This window comes from Pelodiscus sinensis, chromosome 18, assembly GCF_049634645.1.
Source record: "Pelodiscus sinensis isolate JC-2024 chromosome 18, ASM4963464v1, whole genome shotgun sequence".
NCBI classification, from domain to species: domain Eukaryota; kingdom Metazoa; phylum Chordata; order Testudines; family Trionychidae; genus Pelodiscus; species Pelodiscus sinensis.
In genome coordinates this window covers 23,138,605-23,160,174 of record NC_134728.1, presented here as the reverse complement: position 1 = coordinate 23,160,174, position 21,570 = coordinate 23,138,605, and the positions used below count along the sequence as shown (strand labels likewise).

The 21,570-nt window shown below is 42.7% G+C and overlaps 1 protein-coding gene across 1 annotated transcript; it reads left to right on the top strand.

The window, feature by feature from the left end:
• Nucleotides 1-1,154: 1,154 nt before the first annotated feature.
• On the top strand, nt 1,155-21,493 carry SERINC3 (serine incorporator 3). Its single transcript, XM_075901255.1, has 10 exons — nt 1,155-1,312; nt 2,988-3,149; nt 5,908-6,101; nt 7,121-7,200; nt 7,995-8,132; nt 13,696-13,865; nt 15,061-15,151; nt 16,817-16,994; nt 17,518-17,745; nt 19,000-21,493. The coding sequence occupies exons 1-10, from the start codon at nt 1,274-1,276 to the stop codon at nt 19,136-19,138; spliced, it is 1,419 nt and encodes a 472-aa protein (XP_075757370.1). The 5' UTR covers nt 1,155-1,273; the 3' UTR covers nt 19,139-21,493.
• The last annotated feature ends 77 nt before the right edge of the window (nt 21,494-21,570 follow it).

Below are 21,570 nucleotides of genomic sequence, written 5' to 3'. Positions count from 1 at the left end.
AAAGCATATGGAATGCCTCATCTCAATTATCATAGTAAAACACAGTGTGAACAGATAGACAAGTATTTTAGGAGGCTGCCTTGGTTTTTATGGGGTGTTTTTTTTAGGTTGCCAGATGTCCGGTATTCACCCAGACGGTCCGGTTTTCGCATCCCCCATCCGGTAAAAAAAAAAATATTAGACATGTAAAATGTCCAGTATTTTCTGTTTCCCCTTGAATGGAAGCCCAGCGGGGACAATTTTCCCGTGCCATGTCTGGTGAGGGCAGGGGAGTGAGGAGTGCCGGGCCACAGTGCGTTTTTCTCTTTTTTTTTTGCTCAACAGCGTTGGTCTCCCCCCTTTTTTTTCTCAACAGAATTTTTTCCTGGGTGTTTTTTTTTTGGGTAGGATGGGGTTCAGTATTTTTGGCTAAACCATCTGGCAACTCTAGTTCTCTTCTCTCTCTGCATCAGAATATACAAGACCAATGGCTGCCACAACACAACCGTTGACATGGTTCATCTTGCACAGACAGGTGTTAATTTGGCTTTGATTTTGCGGGTCCCCATCCATACATAATAGGTCTCAGGCTGCGCCCCCTTGCAGGACACTTTCATGAGCTTTCCTCTTGGGGTGCCAGACCCTATGGCAGTACACGTCATGTCCACTTGCAACACGGTGCCAAAACAGGATGCAGGGCAATGCTCTTTGGCGGAGACCTGACATCATGCTCATGCACCGCCCTGGTGACACATCGCCTTGGCGTCCATGGGAGAACGTGCCCCCTGCCATTATGGCACTGTGCTGGCACAGCCACTCAGGGCTACCCCCTGGCAGGTATTTGACCACCCTGGAGAGTTCTGTTAGGAAACAGGAACTGCTGTTGAAAGGGGTTGCTACTATGGGAGCCTTGGGGGAGGGAGGGCAGCGGGCTTGCCCCTGAGGCCTGTGGTGGCTGTTGCCATGGCAACTGGCAGGCCGGGGGGGGGGGAGGGGAAAGCCGCCACGGCAATTCAAGGGACGGTTGAACAGCCTCGGGCTGTTCCTGTCAGCGTCCTTCCTCCCATAACAGCACCACCCACTCGCTCTCGTCGACCAATGACTGCCTCGCACCGCACCTCAGCCCTGCCTCCCAAGGGGCTCTTTGTCTTCTCATTGGCCGAGCTGCCGCCCTCCCCTCCCCCGCTTCCCTTCCCAATGGAGCGCCCCGTGCGCGGAACGCCATCAACGACGCAAGTGGAGGGCAGAAGCCGGAAGTGGTCGCGCCGCAGTCTGAGGCAGCCGTTGCGTTACCATGGGGGCCGTGCTGGGGGTCTGCTCGCTGGCCAGCTGGGTGAGTGGCGGGGTGGCTGGTGGGGGCGCGAGCCTCGCCCGTCGCCGGTGGGCCCCGTATGATCCGTGCCGAGAAGGCGCCGCCCCTCCCGCTGCTTCCCTGCGGGGCCCGGTCGCCCTGTTTGTTGCAGCCGCTAGCGCTTGTGTCTAGCTCCGGAGACCCTCCCCCGCCCCCCAGCTCTGGTCCCAGTGCCGCCCGCGGGCCTCTGCTGTGTCGGGCGCGGAGCTCCCTTTATCACGGCTGTTGGAGGGGGCCCTTGTGCCAGGCGCTGCACGGCCTCCTGGCGAGGGGCAGGCCCAGGCTCCGGGAGCTGTTAGGCTCAGTAGCTGGAGAGGCAGGCGGGGAGGGGAGGTGACCTGGCCAGTGCCCTGCGGGACCCAGGGGGGTTTCCTGCCGCCTTTCGACTATTGTAGAAATTCTTGTTTATTTGTGGACTGTCCCTGTCCGGGTTGGTAACCTCACGAGGCGCAGGGCAGGAAGTAATCCTCGCGTTGTCAACAACACCCATATTATTCAGGCTCATTTGGGTTCTTGTACAGCAAAGCCACAAACTAGAGACGATAATGGACCCGCTAATCTCTAAAGGAACTCTGTTAAGGCATTCGCCTGGTTTAAATCAATGAAAATGTATTGGCTGCCTTCACTTGCTAGTTCTCATGCACTAGTCCGGTGCTAGGATTGCAGATGCTGCGGGAGTATGTCCAAGTTCAAACTGTTTTCCTATAATTTATCTATTTAATGTAGTTTTGGGGCCTACATCAGCAATGATGACCTTTGAAACACTCTTAAAATGTAGCTAAATAGTTGTAAAACTGTTAGTATATTTTATACACTGTTATAAAACACTGGAACCAATAAGATAACTTTTTTCTAATCTTGTTGCTCTTGAAGCCACTTTATAAATGAGAACTTGATAAAGTGGCTTTAAGCACAACTTGTTTACATAATTATGAATGCTGATAGCAGTAGAATAGTGATAGAAATGTAGCCGGAGAGAGACATGAAAACACTTAGCCTTTCATAAATAGAGCCCTGCACAGATACGAAATGTTGTATCCACAACCATAAAAACGAGCCAGGGGTATCCACATCTACAGATTTGTTTTTTTTTTTAAAAATCTAAAGCTTCTCTGTAATCAAAAGCTTCATATTTGAGCATACCCAATTCATGAAGAATAGAATGCCTAACCACAGCAAATCATTCATTGTTGACCCAGCATAACTTTGTACACATTATGAATTATAGAATTTATACAAAGCAGCAGTGTTGCTTGTGAAATCTGCTCCAGTGTTTTTCTCCCCATTGGTATCTACAGCCTGGGAGCCATTTATAATAACTAGAAAGAAAAGTAAGTTTTAAAACTAAAAGTAATCACAGGTGTAAAAAGATGGGAGGTGACATCACTTGAGACACTTTAAAAAAATGGTAAAGCACTGAAGAATTTACTGTAGACAAAATGCCCATCAATGTGAAGCTTAATGTCCAAATAAATCACTTTGGTCTCTTAATTTTGTGTTAATTGTTCTGCAGAAATAGGAGCAAGTTGGGCTGTTAATTTCTAGGGAAGTAATATTTTTTTGGGTGGGGGACTATGTTTAATGACAACGTTCAGCTCTTTTGAAAGTGAAGCCTGCATAGGGAAATGCCCTCACTGTTCCCATGTTGATCCTTTAGATTCCATGTCTGTGCAGCGGTGCCTCATGTTTGCTGTGCCAATGTTGTCCCAACAGCAAGAACTCCACAGTGACACGTCTTATCTATGCCTTCCTCCTTCTCCTCAGTACCTTTGTTGCCTGTATCATGCTAGCACCTGGAATGGAAGTGCAGCTGAAAAAGGTATTGAATAAGACTTCTGTGATCTGTGACAAAACAGTGATCTATACAAATAGCATCTATTTCTGATTATTAGTGGTAAATAAATTGGCGATGTTGTAAAGGGAGAAATTCCTCCGAACAAAGGAAAAATGAATGGTGTTGCAAATCCGTGGATTGCTAGAACATCGCCTATATGCATAATTGAAATTCAGACTAAGTGAATGGGTTACTTTTTTCTTTTCATGTTGTCTTTGGCCCAGCACTATTCAGAGTCCTGTTGCAAGTTCTCTCTGTAGAACGGATCATTCAGATTTTATGTTCATAGAATCATAGGGCTGGAAGGGACATAAGAGGTTATCAAGTCAAGTCCCCTGCATCCATTGCAGGAACACCGTTTCTCCTGCCCCCTTGCAATAACCTTTTAGGTACTTGAGAGCTGACATGAAAACAGCTTTCAGTCTTCTCTTCTCCAGTCTAAACAAACCCAGTTCTTCCTCTCCCTCCCTCATAGGTCATGTTTTCTAGATCTGTAATTATTTTGTTGCTCTTCAGACCTTCTCTAATTTGTCTTTACCTTTCCTGAAATGTGCTGCCCAGAAATGGACACAGTACTCCAGTTGAGACCTAATCAATGCAGAGTAGATCAGAAGAATTATTTCTTATGTCTTAGCAGGAGCATTATAAGGAATACATCCCAGAATGATGTTTGGTTTTTTTTGTAACTATGACACTCTGTTGGCTCATATTTAATTTGTGGTCCACTATGGCCCTCATATCCCTTTCTGCAGTACTTCTACTTAAGCAGTCATTTCCCATTTTGTAATTGTTCCTTCCTAACTGGAGTACTTTGCATTTGTTCTTTTGAGTTTCATCTTGTTTACCTCAGGTAATTTGTCCAGTTCACTTTGAATTTTCATCATACCTTCCAAAGCACTTTAAAACCCTTCCTAGCTTGGCATCACACACAAACTGTATGCAATTATCTAAATCATTTATGAAAATAATTAACAGAACAGGATCCAGAACAGATCCCCACTTGTTATGCCATTCCAGCATGACTATGAGCCACTGATAACTATTCTTGGAAGGGTTGGCTATCCAACCAGTTATGTACCCACCTTAGAATAGCTCCATCTAGGTTGTCTTTTCCTAGTTTGTTAATGAGAGGTTAATGCAAGACGATCAAAAGCCTTACTTAAGTCTAGATATAGGATATCTATCACTTGCCCCATCCATAAAGCTTGTTACCCTGTCAAAGAAAGCTATCAGATTGATTCGACATGACTTGTTCTTGACAAATCCAGGTCAATTATTACTTATCACCTTATTTTCTAGATTTTTGCAAATTGATTCTTTAATTATTTGCTCCCTTATCTTTCCTGGAACAGAAGTTAAGTTGTTTTGGGGGAAGGGATTTGTTACACCATTAATTCAGACATTCCTGCTATGTTGATTTAAATCTTTTAACATGAAGAACACATGTCTCAAATGGAGACAGGGTCCTCTTAGGTTGGGGGTTCGAGAAGAGGATTCCAAGACTTTAGGCAACAAAAATATTAACTGACCAGGATGGCCTATGTACTGCCTAAAGTCCAGTCCTCTGTTCAGAAGAGAAGTGCCAATTAGATTGCCAGGCAGAAGTTGACAAAGGACTACAATGGAAATACAGGCAGTCCCCGGGTTACGTACAAGATAGGGACTGTAGGTTTGTTCTTAAGTTGAATCTGTATGTAAGTTGGAACTGGCGTCCAGATTCAGCCGCTGCTGAAACTGATCAGTTTCAACAGCGGCTGAATCTGGACGCCAGTTCTGACTTACATACAGATTCAACTTAAGAACCCCAGGCTCCGCGGCTTTGCTCCCCGTCCCCCTGGTCTGCAGACCAGGGGGATGGGGAGCAAAGCGGCGGAACACGCGGACAGCCCAGACGCATCTGGGCTGTCCGCTGCCAGCATGCTCCTCTGCTTTGCTCTGTTTTGCTCCCCGTCCCCCTGGTCTGCAGACCAGGGGGACGGGGAGCAAAGCGGCGGAACACGCGGGCAGCGGATAGACTAGACGTGTGCGCCATGGCTTTGCTCTGCTATGCTCCCCGTCCCCCTGGTCTGCAAAGCGGCGGAACACGTGGGCAGCGGACAGCCCAGACGCGTCTGGGCTGTCCTCGTGTTCCGCCGCTTTGCTCCCCGTCCCCGTGGTCGGGGAGGGGACGGGGAGCAAAGCAGAGCAAAGCCGCGGAGCACGCGGGCAGCTGACAGCCCAGACATGTCTGGGCTGTCCGCTGCCCGCGTGTTCCGCCGCTTTGCTTCCTCTCCCTGGTCTGCTGGAGACCAGGGAGAGGGAGGGCCCCGTTCGTAACTGCGGATCCGACTTAAGTCGGATCCGCGTAACTCGGGGACTGCCTGTATACTAATATATGTGGATTGGTTTTCTGTTTGGCTTCTAGTCTGAAATATCTATTTCTCTTTTGTGATACTTGGGCATTTCAAACCCAGAGAATAAGGCTACTACCAAATTGATGCCTTTGCTCTACGCCTTAAGCTCTGTTACTTTTCTTTCATGTAAATGTAGTTATTCCTTTCTATATGTCTTGGTTATGCAGTGATATTGGGAGGAAAAGATGACATTAGGAAGAAATCTGATCTCTGCTTGTTCACCACATGAAAAGCCTTTTCTCACAATGGCCACCAGAGGGAAGCTGGCTGAGACCTCCTGTGACTTGTGTATTCCACATATTCATGACTATGGTCTTAGACCTGAAAGTTACAAGTCTTTTTTTGTTCAGGTGCCTGGATTTTGTGATGAGGGACTTCATACCCGACTACCACACATAAATGGCTTTGTCAACTGCGATGTAATGGTTGGATACAGGGCTGTCTATCGAATCAGCTTTGCCATGGCAGTGTTTTTCTTCATTTTCTCTCTTCTTATGCTACAAGTAAAAACAAGTAAAGATCCAAGAGCCTCAGTGCACAATGGGTATGTAGGCATTGTATTAACTTGCCTATTAAAGTACTTTATCTGTTTCTTACCAGCTTCTTCCCTAGAGAGACCGATTCCTTAAGTATATATAGATGAATAGCCTGGACTGAGTCCTCCAGTTCCTTTGCTGGTTGCTTAGCACTGAAAGCGCATAGGTAACTAAGATCCCTAGAAGGCCTCTTACTTGTACTGCAGTTCTAAAGTACTAATAATCAGCAGCTGAAACATTATGCCTTGAAATCCCCTAATCATCTGTTCTGTCACTTTCCTGTATGGACACAGTTCTCTGGAGTCTGGTGTTCATTTAAAACTGCCATCTTCATGTTTAAAAAGGGAGGTAAAGATGATGTGAATAGGGATGTGAAAGGGGGCTAGAGTAAATCCCTCACCTCTCGTGGACAGGGGGCTACTCCAGAGGCCACAGGGGACTCGCCACAGACCGGGGCTTCTCTAGTCATCCAGAGCAGCCACTGCCAATAGTCGGGGGTGGGGGGGAGGACGGTTGCTCCAGCCCCCCTATCTGTGACCACATTAATTGGTGAAACATAATGTTTAACTGGTTAACCTAGTAAACAGGATTTGACATCCGTAGAATGTAAAGGGAGACTTGACAACAATGTTTTAGGATAAATCTAATTAAAAAAAAAAAGTTTAAAATAACTGAGCCTTTGTTAAATGTCTACTTCTTTAACATTCTCTCCCAGCTAAAGTGCTGAATAGTGTTCTCCAACTATTCAATTGGGAAATGTTATAGATATTATTTCATCACCCAGAACCCATTTCTGTGGATATGTACCCTCTCTGAGCATGAGAATGTTTCAAAAGACCACTCTTATATGGCAGTCGCCAGTGTGAGAAGACCATCTAAGTATCCCCAAATAGACTGCATGCAATTCTGCTCCACCTTTTAGACAATCACTTTTGTTAATCAGCAATTTTTTTGTTCAATTAAAACACAATTTGTTTTATAGATAAGACCTACGCTGTCAAACATGGTTGTTTTTTATTTTAAAAAGGTTCTGGTTCTTCAAAATAGCTGCCATAGTTGGTCTCATGGTTGGAGCTTTTTACATTCCTGAAGGGCCTTTCACAACAGGTAAAGTCAATATATGGTAATGGAATTTCTTTTGAAAATAGAAGCCTTTTCATGAATTACCATGAAATAGTAGGTGCATCCCAAGGTATGATAGAATACACACAGTGCAACCCTATTTCCCCGGTAATTAGGAAAGTGATGAGACAAGCAGTACATGTTGTGAGGCATAGCTGCTGTGTTGGTTTTTAGATAAATGGGATCAAGCTCCATATTTATAGTTACCTTACTTACCAAAATAATGAGTTTTGTATGACAAGTTCTTCATTTCTGTTCTGTCACTTATATTAGTAGATGTAGGGAAAGATTTTGTTTCCCAAAGCAGTTTAGAGATCTTTTTGCAAAGATCTTCAGGAAGTTCCATCCTCTTCAGTCAGCTAGTCAGTCTAAGGAAGAGTTTAGCTGTGACTAGTGCTATTTGCATCCATTTTGTAGGATTTGGGGGGAGTTAAATCACCTGCCATAAACTTCGATGGTCACTTATGTACATGGAATTATTGTCTTACATTAAATCTTGAATTCTTCTCTCTGAAAATACTTTGGGCTCGATCTTTCAAATACTTAAATTAAGCACATGCTAAGTCACATTGGAGTAAGTGAAACTACTTGCATGCTCTACAGCCAAATATATGTGTAAGTATTTGCAGATTCAATGCCGTAGAGTATTGGGGGACAGAATTTCCAGGCAATATTTTCACTGTTTCCCTTAAAAGCTGACAAGCCAGTTTATAGGTTAATCTTCCTTGTAAAATACAAATTATGAGAAATAATTCCATACCCTTTACTGTCTTTTCTAGCATGGTTTATTATCGGCACTCTTGGAGCCTTTTGCTTTATCCTAATCCAGCTGGTGCTGCTTGTGGACTTTGCTCATTCCTGGAATGAGTCCTGGGTTGAGCGAATGGAGGAGGGAAACTCCAGATGTTGGTATGTGGGTAGGTATCTAAATAGGAGAATGCAAAGCATAACTAGAAAAAAAATCAATGTATTTTGTGTGCAGGTACAAAAATAAGTGTTAGATTCCTGCAGCTCTGCCACTGTGTAGATCAGGCATAGGCAAGAGCCTGTCAGCAGGCTGGATTTGGCCTGCCTAGCTCTTTTATCTGGCCTATGTGGCTTGCAAACAGGGAGTTTTGAGAGGGAGTTCTCCAGGTAAAGGAGGAGTAAATACAGGACTCTTGAGGTAAGTGGCTGTCTGTAGTGTGTGTGTGAGGGGGTGGGGTTACTTGCTGTGTGCTGAGCTTGTGTTTGTCTGGTTGGTTGGTTGGTTAGTTTGTTTGAAGGAGCGTGTGCTGTGGCTGGCAGCTGGAAGCTCTGAGCTTCTAAAAGTTTGAAATCTAGAAGCCTCTGTTAATTGGCTGAGCCTTAGTCAGGGTGGGGCTACCAGGGCTTTATAAAGCTGTGAGTCAGCGACTAGGAGCAGCAAACAGGGAGTTTTGAGAGGGGAGTGGGAAGGGGCCAAGGTGCTTTTGCTAGTCTTTTCTACTTTAGTTTAAAGGTTTTATTAAAAACTTCCTGTTTTAACTAGAAACCTTATCAGTCAAACTCATTCATAGGAAAGAATGCAGACAAAAGCCCAGCAGCAGACTAGGGGCTATCCTGTTCATTGCGTTGAGTGTAACATGTATGATTGCCTGCCCTGTGAGAGGGTGGCATATGTGTGCACCCATTGCAAGGAGCTCCTAACCCTCAGAGACCAAGTTCGAGCTTTGGAGGCCAGGTGGCAGAACTGGAGGACCTAAGGGAGTCGGAGAGCTATGTTGATGAGACTTTCCAGGACACTGTAGTACTGTCCCACCTCCAGTCTGAGCACCAGTGCTCTTAAGGAGGATGAAAGTCTCAGGGGAACAGAGCATTCAATAGGAGCAGAGGGAAACCATCCCATAGTTGGGACCCTCCTTCCAAAGGATGATACTTTATCCTCTCGAACTGAGGATATCTCTGAGGGGGAGGGAACGCCAGTTGTTAGGAAGAGGCAGGTGTTAGTAGTGAGCGATTTGATCATTAGAAACATAGATAGTTGGGTTTGTGATGACTGGGAGAACCATATGGTCACTTGCCTGCCTGGTGTGAAGGTTGTGTATCTCTCCAGGCATCTAGATAGACTTATGTGTAGTGCTGGGGAGGAGCTGGTGGTCGGGGTACATGTAGGAGAGATGTCCTGGAGGCCAAATTTAGGTTGCTAGGAAAGAGACTGAAATCCAGTCCAGGACCTCTATGGTGGCATTCTTGAAAATGCTTCCAGTTCCACATGCAGAACCAGGTAGGCAGGCAGAGCTTCAGAGTCTCAATGCGTGGATGACACGATGGTGTAGGGAGGAGGGGTTTCAATTTATTAGGAACTGGGGACCCTTTTGGGAGAAGAAGAGCCTATACAGGAAGGATGGGCTCCATCTAAAGCAGGGTGGATCATACTGCTGACACTAAACATTAAAAAGGCCATAGAGCAGTTTTTAAACTAAGAGATGGGGGAAAGCTGATTGGTGTGGAGAAGCACATAAATTGGATGGAGACGTCTCTTAGAGGAGAATCCATTGATAGAGATTCTCTAGGCTGTAGTCAGAAAGAGAGGAGTGGAGAGGACAAACCATGGGCCAGAACAGACAAACAACCGCATATAAAGGAATACAATGCATCAGGGAAGGGCAGACAAATAAACACTGGCAATTTTTTAAAGTGCTCCTACACAAATGCTAGGTGTTTGACTAATAAGATGGGTGAACTAGAGTACCTCGTATTAAAGGAGGAGATTGACATAATAGTCACTGAACCTTGATTGAATGAGGAAAATCTGTGGGCCATAATCATACTGGGATATAAAATATATCGGAAGGATAGAGCAGGCCGGGTGGGTGGCAGATTGGCACTGTATGTGAAAGATAACGTAGAATCAAATGAAATAAAAATCTTAAATGAATCAATATGTTCAGTAGAATTGCTATGGATAGTAATTCTGTGTTCCAATAATAAGAATTTAGCAGTAGGGATATATTATCGACCACCTGACCAGGACAGTAATACTGACATTGAAATGCTGAGGGAGATTAGAGAGGCTACCAAAATAAAAAGCTCTATAATAACGGGGGATTTTAATTATCCCCATATTGATTAGGTACATGTCACCTCAGGAAGAAAAGCAGAGATAAAATTTCTCAATGGCTTAAATGACTGTTTCTTGGAGCAGCTAGTACAGGAACCCACAAGGGGAGAGGCAATTCTCGATTTAGTCCTGTGTGTAGCGCAGGATCAGGTCCAGGAGAGAACCATTACAGGACAGTTTGGGAATAGTGACCATAATATAATAACATTTAACATTCCTGTGGAGGGAAGAACACCTCAGCAGTCTAGCACTCTGGCATTTAATTTCAAACAGGAGAATTACACAAAAATGAGGAGGTTAGTTAAACAGAAATTAAAAGGCACAGTGACTAGAGCCAAATCCATACAAGCTGCATGGAAACTTTTTAAAGACACCATAATAGAGACCCAACTTAAATGTATACCCCAAATTAAAAAACATAGTAAGAGACCTAAAAAAGAGTCATCGGGGCTTAACCACCATGAAAAGGAGCAGTGAGGGACAAAAAGACATCTTTTAAGAAGTGGAAGTCCAATCCTAGTGAGATAAATAGAAAGGAACATAAACACTGTCAAATCAAGTGTAAAATGTAATAAGAAAAGCAAAAAAAGATTTTGAGGAACAGCTAGCCAAAAACTCAAAAATCAATAGAAAAATGTTTAAGTACATTAGAAGCAAGAGGCCTGCTAAAAAACCAGTGGGTCCCCTCTACGATCGAGATATAAAAGGAGCAATCAAGGACGATAAAGCCATTGTGGAGAAACTAAATGATTTCTTTGCTTCAGTCTTCAGGGCTGAGGACGTTAGGGAGATTCCCAAATCTCAACCGTCCTTTGTGGGTGATGAATCTGAGGAGCTGTCCTGGATTGAAGTGTCATTAGAGGAGGTTTTGGAACAAATAGAAAAACTTAATGTTAACAAATCACTGGGACCGGATGACATTCATCCAAGGGTTCTAAAAGAACTCAAATAGGAAATTGCTGAACTATTATCTGTGGTTTGTAACTTATCCTTTAAATTGGTTTCCGTACCTAATGACTGGAAGATAGCTAACGTGACACCAATATTTAAAAAGGGCTCTAGAGACGATCCTGGCAATTATAGACTGGTAAGTCTAACTTCAGTACCGGGCAAATTAGGCAAAACAATAGTAAAGAATAAAATTGTCAGGCACATAGAAGAACATAATTTGTTGGACAAAACTCAACATGGTTTCTGTAAAGGGAAATCATGTCTTACTAATCTATTAGAGTTCTTTGAAGGGGTCAACAAACATGCAGACAAAGGGGATCCAGTTGATATAGTATACTTAGATTTTCAGAAAGCCTTTGACAAGGTCCCTCACCAAAGGCTCTTGTGTAAATTACATTGTCATGGGATAAGAGGGAAAGTCCTTTCTTGGACTGAGAACTGGTTAAAAGACAGGAAATAAAGGGTAGGAATAAATGGCAAATTTTCAGAATAGAGAGGGGTAAATAGTGGTGTCCCCCAAGGGTCAGTTCTGGGACCAATCCTGTTCAACTTATCAATAAACGATCTTAAGAAAGGGGTAAGCAGTGAGGTGGTAAAGTTTGCGGATGATACTAAACTATTTAAGATAGTCAAGACAGAAGCAGACTGTGAAGAACTTCAAAAAGATCTCACCAAACTGAGTGAGTGGGCAACAAAATGGCAAATGAAATTTAATGTGGATAAGTGTAAAGTAATGCACACTGGGAAAAATAACCCCAACTATACGTACAGTATGATGGGGGCTAATTTGGCTACGACAAATATTGGAGTGATCATGGATAGTTCTCTGAAAACTTCCACACAGTGTGAAGTGGCGGTCAAAAAGGCAAATAGGATGTTAGGAATCATTAAGAAAGGGATAGAAAATAAGACACAGAATATCTTACTGCCCCTGTATAAAACTATGGTACTGTGTACTTGAGTACTGTGTACAGATGTGGTCTCCTTACCTCCACAAAAGATATTTTGGCCTTGGAAAGGGTTCAGAAAAGGGCAACTAAAATGATTAGGGGTTTGGAATGGGTCCCATATGAAGAGAGGCTAACGCGACTGGGACTTTTCAGTTTAGAAAAGAGGAGACTGAGGGGGGGATATGATAAGGTATATATAATCATGAGCGGTGTGGAGAGGGTGAATAAAGAAAAGTTATTTATTAGTTCCCATAATAGAAGAACCAGAGGACACCAAATGAAATTAATGGGTAGCAGGTTTAAAACTAATAAAAGAAAGTTGTTCTTCACACAGCATGTAGTCAACCTGTGGAACTCCTTGCCAGAGGAGGCTGTGAAGGCTAGGACTATAACAGAGTTTAAAGAGAAGCTAGATAATTTCATGGAGGTTAGGTCTATAAAAAGCTATTAGCCAGGGGATAGAAATGGTGTCCCTGGCCTCTGTTTGTCAGAGGCTGGAGATGGATGGCACGAGACAAATCACTTGATCATTGTCTTCAGTCCACCCCCTCTGGGGCACCTGGCACTGGCCACTGTTGGTAGACAGGCTACTGGGCTAGATGGACCTTTGGTCTGACCCAGTATGGCTGTTCCTATGTGGCAGTTCCTGGCCCTGCTCCCTAACGTGTTGCCTGGAAGCTGGGACATGAGAGCCCTTTCAACTGCTTCTGTTTAACGGACTCCTGCCTTCTCTGCAGCTGTCAGGCAACAGCCACAGGGAAGATGTGATCCCTTTAAATAGAAACAGCTGAAAGGGCTGGCATGTCCCTGGCTCAGGCAACCTGCTAGCAGTGAGACCAGGAACAGCAAGGCATTTAAGTAGCTTATAATCACTTCAAAAAATTTTGAAGTGAGCCCCCATTCAAAAATTATTGCCCACCCCTGGTGTAGATGCTGTACTCTGTTCTGCATCCTACAATTGAAACACCATAGTTACCTGAATATATGTACATTCTGGTTCTATTCACATTAATTAAAATGGGGGAATAGACCTGTCAGTTGCTGATCTTTGTGATAGTTATAAGAAATCATTTTTATTTTTATTTTTTTTTGTCTGGTTTGTATAGAGAAGTATAGTGTGAAGACAGGGCTAGTAGCCATTGACTCCATTAATGTACTCAAGCAAGTCAGCTAAGCTCTTAGCTATAATCATCCTGCCTGTATAATGGTGACAGTGCAACTGCACCTCACACTTGTAGGCTGTTGATGTGATTTCAAAATGGCTCCAGTAACAATTACTAATTGTTATGGTAAATACTTTAGCTGAGAACACTCTGTGACTCCTTATTAATAATTTGAAATAAGGGCATTATAAAAGGCACCCAGTCTATGTGGAGTAGAGGAAAATCTTGCCTCTAAAATTCAGGTCTGATAAATCCTCCCCCCTCCCCCCCCCCATAGGAAGCCTGGAGAAGTACTTGATTCTACCCTGTGTTTTTTTTTTTTTTTCTTTTTCAGCTTTACTTTGTTTTACAAGCTTGTTCTACATCTTGTCAATAACGGCTGTTGTGCTCTTCTATGTATTCTACACTAAACCTGATGGTTGTGCTAAGAACAAATTCTTCATCAGCTTTAATATGATCTTGTGCATTGCTGTCTCCATCGTTTCTATCCTTCCAAAAGTTCAGGTACTACAATTTCTATTTTTTGTTAAATCCTTTTGTTCATAGATAGCAACATCTTTACATTTCATTTGAAGTGTAAATTCACTCTTTTTATAACACTACAAATTCAGAAAGAATTGTCACAGGATGAGACCATGCTAATGATTATGTGGCATTATTAGAAATTAAATTTAGCCTAGTGCAGTAGTTCCTGAACTAAGGCCATTAGATGTAGTGACCATCTGCAGAAAGCTGACATGTCATATGATACAATGATAGCTAGAAATCAGTATCAGACACATCAGAAATACAATGCACCAAATTTGTTCTTAGTGTTACTTAGTGAAAGCAGTTGCTGTGCTTGCTTCAGATACTAACTGCAGCTATCGTAGATCAGAGGCAAGGGCACCCAAGACATACTGGGTAAAACTTTCAGCATGACGAAGAGTGACATCAATTGGATTTAGGCTCTTGTGTCATTAAGATGCTTTTGAATAATTTTCATGGAGTACACTCTGACAATTTCTAAGAACCCTTGGCCTTGGTGGCAAACAATGATTATAACTGGGCAACCCTTCACATTTAATGTGGGCTTCCACATGTGTAACTTGAGGGTTGAATTTGGGTGCCAGTAAACAGACAAATACCTTGATAACCTATTTTGATGGCTTTTACACAAAAAACAAAAATGGTTCTGCATCAGGTAGAATTTGATTTTGAAGACTGCTAGGCATACTGTGGGTCTTGGGCTCTAAAGCTGCCACACTTTACCAGATCTATTTTGAGTCACCGCCTCTGCTAATATACATCAGGGAATTACTAGATATTTCTCAGAAGTTATTTGCTAGACTGGTGGTTTGCAAAACTGATACTGTCTTGTCACAGTTAATAGAGCTGATGATCAATAATGGTGTGTAGAGTGCATGAATTTGGGTCAGGAGGGATGAATAGGTATCCCTGGCTGGCTTATTACAAATTTTCAACCTCCAAAGATCTATTTGGACTACCCGTACAATTCTCACCCCCTGAATTATTTGTTGCTGCTTTTATGGCCCTAAACTGTTACTGCATTTTTTTTCAGTTACTAATTGTAATAGGCAAGATATTTTTTAAGTGTTTAAATTATTATAAGTTAGGCAAATCTACATCAATTAGAATTAGAGCTGGATTTATCTAGAATGTCTCTCTTGACTCTGGAGGGCATTTTGTCTTTAAACAGGAACATCAACCTCGCTCTGGCCTCCTCCAATCTTCCATTATTAGTCTTTATACAATGTATCTCACTTGGTCTGCTATGTCTAATGAGCCAGGTAAGCATGTGTCTGCCTTGGTACTAATGTGTTCTATTTTCAAAACAAAAACATGTCAGTGGAGTTTACTGGTACAGAAGGGTTCTGTCTACACTGGGCCATTTATTCCGGAAAAGCAGCCGCTTTTCCGGAATAACTTGCCAGCTGGCTACACTGTCCGCTTGCTTTTCCGGAAAAGCAATGACGATCTACTGTAAAATTGTCGGTGTTTTTCTGGGAAAACTATGCTGCTCCCGTTCAGGCAAAAGTCCTTTTCCGGAAAAACTGTTCCGGAAAAGGGCCAGTGTAGACAGCCAAGTAGACTTTTCCGCAAAAAAGCCCAGATCACGAAAATGACGATCAGGGCTCTTTTCCGGAAAAGCGTGTCTACATTGGCCATGGACGCTTTTCCGGAAAAGCATCCTGCCAATGTAGCCGCTCTTTTTCTGGAAATACTTATATGGAAAACTGTTCCGTTTTAAGCATTTCCGGAAAAGGGTGCCAGTGTAGACGTAGCCAAGCAGTTGTGCTGGGATTGCTGGTCAAGTGATGCATTTGAGTATGCACACATTACATGGATACTCAAGCTATAGAATTGCTACATAGTCACGTGGCATTTTCAGCGGCTTTTTTTTAATGTTGGATATACAGTAATTCCTAATTTAACACTATAGATATGTTTCAGAAAATGATTGTGTTAAGTGAAAACGTGTTATGCAGGGTTAATTTTCCCATTGAAAATAATGGAAAAGGTGGTGTCTGTTGGTACCGAGACACAAGGTTGGGGGAGAAAGGGGACTGGGTTACAGCAGGAAGGGGAGGTATTTCCCTCTGGGGAAGAGGAGGGGGATTGGGTTGGAAGTATGCCCCTGTGACGGGTCTGCCGGGACCCGCACTGGGTCCGGCGAGGGGGGGTTGCTGGGGAATGGCACGGCGAGCAGCGAACCCTCCGCCGATTTTCAGGGAGGCGGGGGAAGCCCCGCGCAGCTGCTGGTGATGGGCTGGATGGGGAAACCCAGCCGCTGGCCTGCAAGCGGGGGCGGAGGAGAGGGGTCAAGGTGTCTGGTGAGGGGGAGTCAGCAAGAAATGGCACAGCAAGCGGCGAAGCTTCTGCCACTTTGCAGGGAGGCGGGGGAAGCCCTGCGCAGCTGCCAGCAACGGGCTGGCTGGGGAAATCGTGTTATTCCAGGGACGGTCATGTAATTCAAAAAACATTCCCTAAAAAAAAAAAAAATCGCGCTATCATGAAAACGTGTTAAGCAGGCACATGTTAAATGAGGAATTACTGTATTGCAGCAATCTATTCTGTAGGCCCTGAAGGCCTGGTTGATTGTCACAAAGTCTGGACTGAAGTTAAATTCTCTTGTCCAGGCCTATATACTGCACTTTGTGCACACCTTTCCAGTCAGCCATGGAACCAAATAATTTGAAATCAAGCAGGGGGCATTGGAACATAGGAAGGATGGTGTCTGTGCAAAGATTTGAGGGAAGGACCTGATTGGTTTTACTCCAATCTAGTCAAGTATAGGTGGGAAAAGATTTTTTCCCCAGTTATGCTACTGGGGAATCAAAGAATAATTGGAGGTCTAGAAGGAACTCTAGACTATAAACCTGGTCTCTAGATGATGACAGAGATGAATTTTGCTAATAATTTTGTACCTGTTTCTGTCTCTAAACCTCTTTCAGATAGAAGCTGCAACCCAAGTTTGTTGAACATCATCACGCAGATAACTGCGCCTACAATAGCTCCAGATAATGCAACTGTTATACCTGCTACTACAGCTCCACCAAAGTCCTTGCAGTGGTGGGATGCACAGAGTATTGTTGGGCTTGCTATCTTTGTTCTTTGTCTCTTGTATTCTAGGTAAGATCTGAGTTACTCAAAGCAGAAACAGGCAGCACTTACCTTTTGTTTGTGGACGCTGGGTTTGTGAATGAAATCTACCTAGCTGGCACACACATTTCTGTCTAGCTTCATGTGGGTAAATAAAAATCTGAAAGACTAGTAAAACTGAGGAGGGTAGAGGTTTCGCTAGCTCTGTTCATAGTTAGTTGAAGTCTTAAGCTTGAATAGGCAATAATAGTATGAAGTGGGGAGAGAGATGTTACTTGGTCAATAGGTAAATAGATGAGGCGTTTCTAAGATGATCTCCAAATCACAATTTAAAAAAAAATTGGGGGAAGTTGTTTGCCTAGACTGGAAACCCAAACATTGTGCTCTGTGTGGAGCTATTTAAGAACAGGTTAGATAGACATCTGTCAGGGATGGTGTAGACGGAGCTTGGTTCTGCTTTGAGGGCGGGGGGCTGGACTCGATGACCTCTCGAGGTCCCTTCCAGTCCTATAATTCTATGATTTTTAACTTTCTATTTTGGGTTACTTTGCAGTATCCGCTCTTCCAGTAACAGCCAGGTGAACAAGCTGACTTTCTCGACAAGTGACAATGCCATCCTGGATGATTCTGTGGGAACTGATGGTGCATCTGTGGAAGATGGCAACGCGCGTCGGGTCATGGACAATGAGAAGGGGGGCGTTCAGTATAACTATGCTTTCTTTCACTTCATGTTGCTCCTTGCCTCTCTCTACATCATGATGACTCTCACTAACTGGTACAGGTAGGAACAAGATGAGTTTAACTTTTTTTTAAACATAAAAATATATTTACAACGGTGGGTGAAAGTTGTACCTGCTACCTCACTTTGGATGGCTGATCTGACTCTGTGCAGCTTTAATTCCTGCTGGGAAAGTCGCTCTTATGCCCCAGTCCCCTCGATATCTAAAAAGTTTACTGATAGTTTAGGAATTGGAAGTCTGAAGGCTACTCCTGAATCCAGGACATGTATCCTATGGCTTGAGGTCTTCCCTTCATGCTAGTTGGATCAAAATTATGGTGATAGTTGGCCTTCTGGGCTGCTGAAATAGTCTAGGAAAACAGTAAAAAGTATTTAAGACATTGATAGTAGAAATAGGCTGGGTGGGCCTGCATAAAAGATTGTCCAAATTTTGCTAGGACAGAAGATACCAGACTAACTAGTTGATCTGTCTTCGAGTCCTATGGCTGTACATTCTTCCTCCTTTTGGTATAATGAACTAATCAGGGACTTTCTCTTGAACAGTTCTGTTCTGCCCAGCTTGATATTGAGAATATAAGCCAAAGGCATGTCAGACAGACATAGAAATCGCTTATGTGGTGGGGGTCCCCTAGAACAGCGGTGGCCAACCTAAACCTGAGGAGCCAGAAATTTACCAATGCATATTGCCAAAGAGCAGCAGTTCTGTCACCAGCCCTGATCATCTCCCCACCACCATTCATCACATCCCACCCACTGGCAGCCCCACCGACCAGCGCCTCTTTTTCCTTTTCCTAGAGGGGAAGCACCTAGGGCAGAGCTGGGGGTTACACAGTGAGCACCTTATATAAGGAGCTGCATGTGGCTCTGTAGCCATAGGTTGGCCATCTCTGCCCCAGAGCTATTGAGAGAATCAATTTTAAGGCTGCCCCCATCATCTGCTTACTGTCTTTTTCTTGTGATAGTAGGTTAGCCTATATGGGGTGGTCTTGCAGTTTTTTTCAGGGTTTCTGAGAGTATGTGGAGGAACAGCTGCCTCAAATAAAGAACTGAAGTTGGTTAATAACTGGCTGTAAGGTCAATTTTAAGAGTGGTGGTTCATAAATTTACACAGGCTTGGACATACTAAGCTTAGGTGGTAGGACACCTCTAGAATTCTGACAGGAGTGACTGCATTTTAGGGTTTTCACTTAAGACGAGGAGCCTTTTTGGAAACTGGTGGAATATACCTTCAATTTGGTAAAAATGCAGAGAGGGTGGCAGAAGAAACTTGTTAACAACTGTGTTCCATTGTTACAGTCCTGATGCAGACTTCAAAACTATGACAAGCAAGTGGCCAGCCGTGTGGGTGAAGATCACCTCAAGCTGGGTCTGCCTCCTCCTTTATCTCTGGACCCTAGTGGCTCCTCTTGTTCTTACCAATCGGGACTTCGCTTAATGATTGTGGATATCTGATATTATGAAAATGCCTGAAGCTCCTCTGCTGAAAGCCAAAATGTCCTGTATTGCTTCAAGTTTTTTTTCTTAAACTAAGGCAAATGCATCTTTTCATGTTATGTGCAGGTGGATAGAAAGTGCTGAATCATGTAATGCTTGATGCAAAATCTAAACTGTTAATTTTGATACTATTTCATATTGTGTGGTTATTAGTGCATTTAAGATAATCTACAGGCTGTGCTGGTAGTGTTGCAGCACAAAACACCTGTAGCATCCATTAGTTCCAACACAATACTGAGAACAAAGTAATATATTTTTAAAGAATAAGCTGTATTCAACCTAATGCACTGTTGTACCAATGCTTCAGTATGCGGACATGTAAGCCATACTGTGTAAGTTTCTACATTCCATGGTAAAAGGTTGTCCAAAAGAGTGTCCTCCTGTTTGTGGGCAGAAACTTATACATTCACTACAAGACCAATTTATCTAGAAGATGTGCAGCTATTAACTAATTCCTGTTCCTAGAAAACTTTTAATATGTAGGAGGCAAATTTTACAGACACTATGCTTCTTGTTGTTTTCCAGTTATTTTAATTTTGATTTAACAGAAGTATATTGGTATAAAGTAACTTCAAATTAAAATTATGCTGGGAAAATACTTGTTTGTTTGGTTTTTTTTCCAACTAGTTCAATTTGTATGTGCTTATGAGTCAGTATTTGCACTATAAATGCATATGATTAAAATATAGATTAACTGGTCAAAACCTCTTTTAAATTCTCTGTTCTAGCTAAGTGCAAAGACCTGGGCAACAAATTCATAATCTCCAACAATATTTTGGATTGCTCGTAGCAGCTGGTGTTTAAATCATGTGCTGTTTAGTAGTTGATGGATCAAGTGGTATGTCACTACTTTTAATCTATGCTCTCAAACATGGTTATTACACCCTCATTCTAGTCTTCTCATGCTGAATCATGTTAAATGGCAAATTGATGAGCACACTTACAAAACATGTTGCAGAGTGGACTTGTTTTTTACTGCAGGCTATTAGCACTAGGAGGAAGAAGGGATTCAAACTTATCTTTTAATTTTTAGCTTTTTACTGCACCCTAGTGCATGTACAGTGTCAGTGACAATTCACTCCTAAGAGCATGATTAAGTTTGAGCACATCCACTTGCTGCTGTAGCTAAGGAGCTGTATTTTGGCCTGGCATCAATAAGTTTATAACCAAAGATACTACAACCAATAGTGTGCTGGTAAGAGTTGGAAAGAAGGAAAAATTAGGGAAGGGCTACATACTATCTATCCTACAACCATGACTAAGTTAAAGGGCTATATATTAGAAGTCAGGACTCCCTTTTTATTTAATGTAGTAGTAGATACTAAACTAGGGTTCATTTCCTGTTTTATTCTGGATGCTGACTGCATAGTGTGCAGCACAACCTCCTGGAGGCTTCTTTCCAGTTAAATATCCAGCATTAGTAGGCAGTATTTGTTATCTTAGTATGAGTATCTTGAGAATGCTAAATTAGTTTTCTTGCATCTGAGCAGATTTAGGTCACATCTTGCTTTCACCTATGAAGATTCTCCAAGACTGGCCAAATGGAATGTCAGTTGGTCTAAGTCACTTTAACATTCAAATTGATAGTACTTTGAGTAATCAAGTTCTAGCCATCATAATACATCTTGCTGGAAGTATTGGCCTCATTGTGTAATATTTGAAGAATCCAGCTTTCCAATTTGCCCAGGTAGGAGGGTAAAACTTAACAGCAGCTCACATTCAGACAAGTACAGTTTGAATTCAGATGCAAGCCACTTTGATACACACCTCTTGCAAAAAAATCAGATGTCACAGGGAAATAAGATTAAGTGGCACCTTTAGGAGTAATTCAGTGACATCTAACCTTACTTAAAGAAGCATTGTACCTGAACACTTAACAGAAGCAGTTATGGTAGAACTGTTTAATACCCAGTCATGCATAATAAAACACTTTGACAGCTCCATCTTATAAAATGCAATATAAAAATAAACATTTTATCAAAATAATAGATGTATATTTAACCCAACAACTTTAGGTCCACTTACACCAAAAAGCAAAATTACAGTATTTGAATAATCATGTATGTTACTGAACTTGTGCCAAAAATCCCTCTTTCCCTGAAAGTTCTGTGTGCCACCGCTTCCCCTAGTATAAATTCAAGTATTTTATTTACAGTATGCAACTATCCTTTGTCCTACTTCCTGTGAGATAGGTTACCCAAAGCAGTTTCAGCACCACCTTCTCCTGTCTAATGAGAATTGTTATTCCAGAGACTGTCCTTACTTTACTAGCCTCCCATAGAGCTGATTTTTTTTTTTTAAGAAAAGTTTAGTTGAAACAGCCAGATTGTTAGTTCTAATACTGAAAGGGATTTTTTGAGTTAACATCATTGT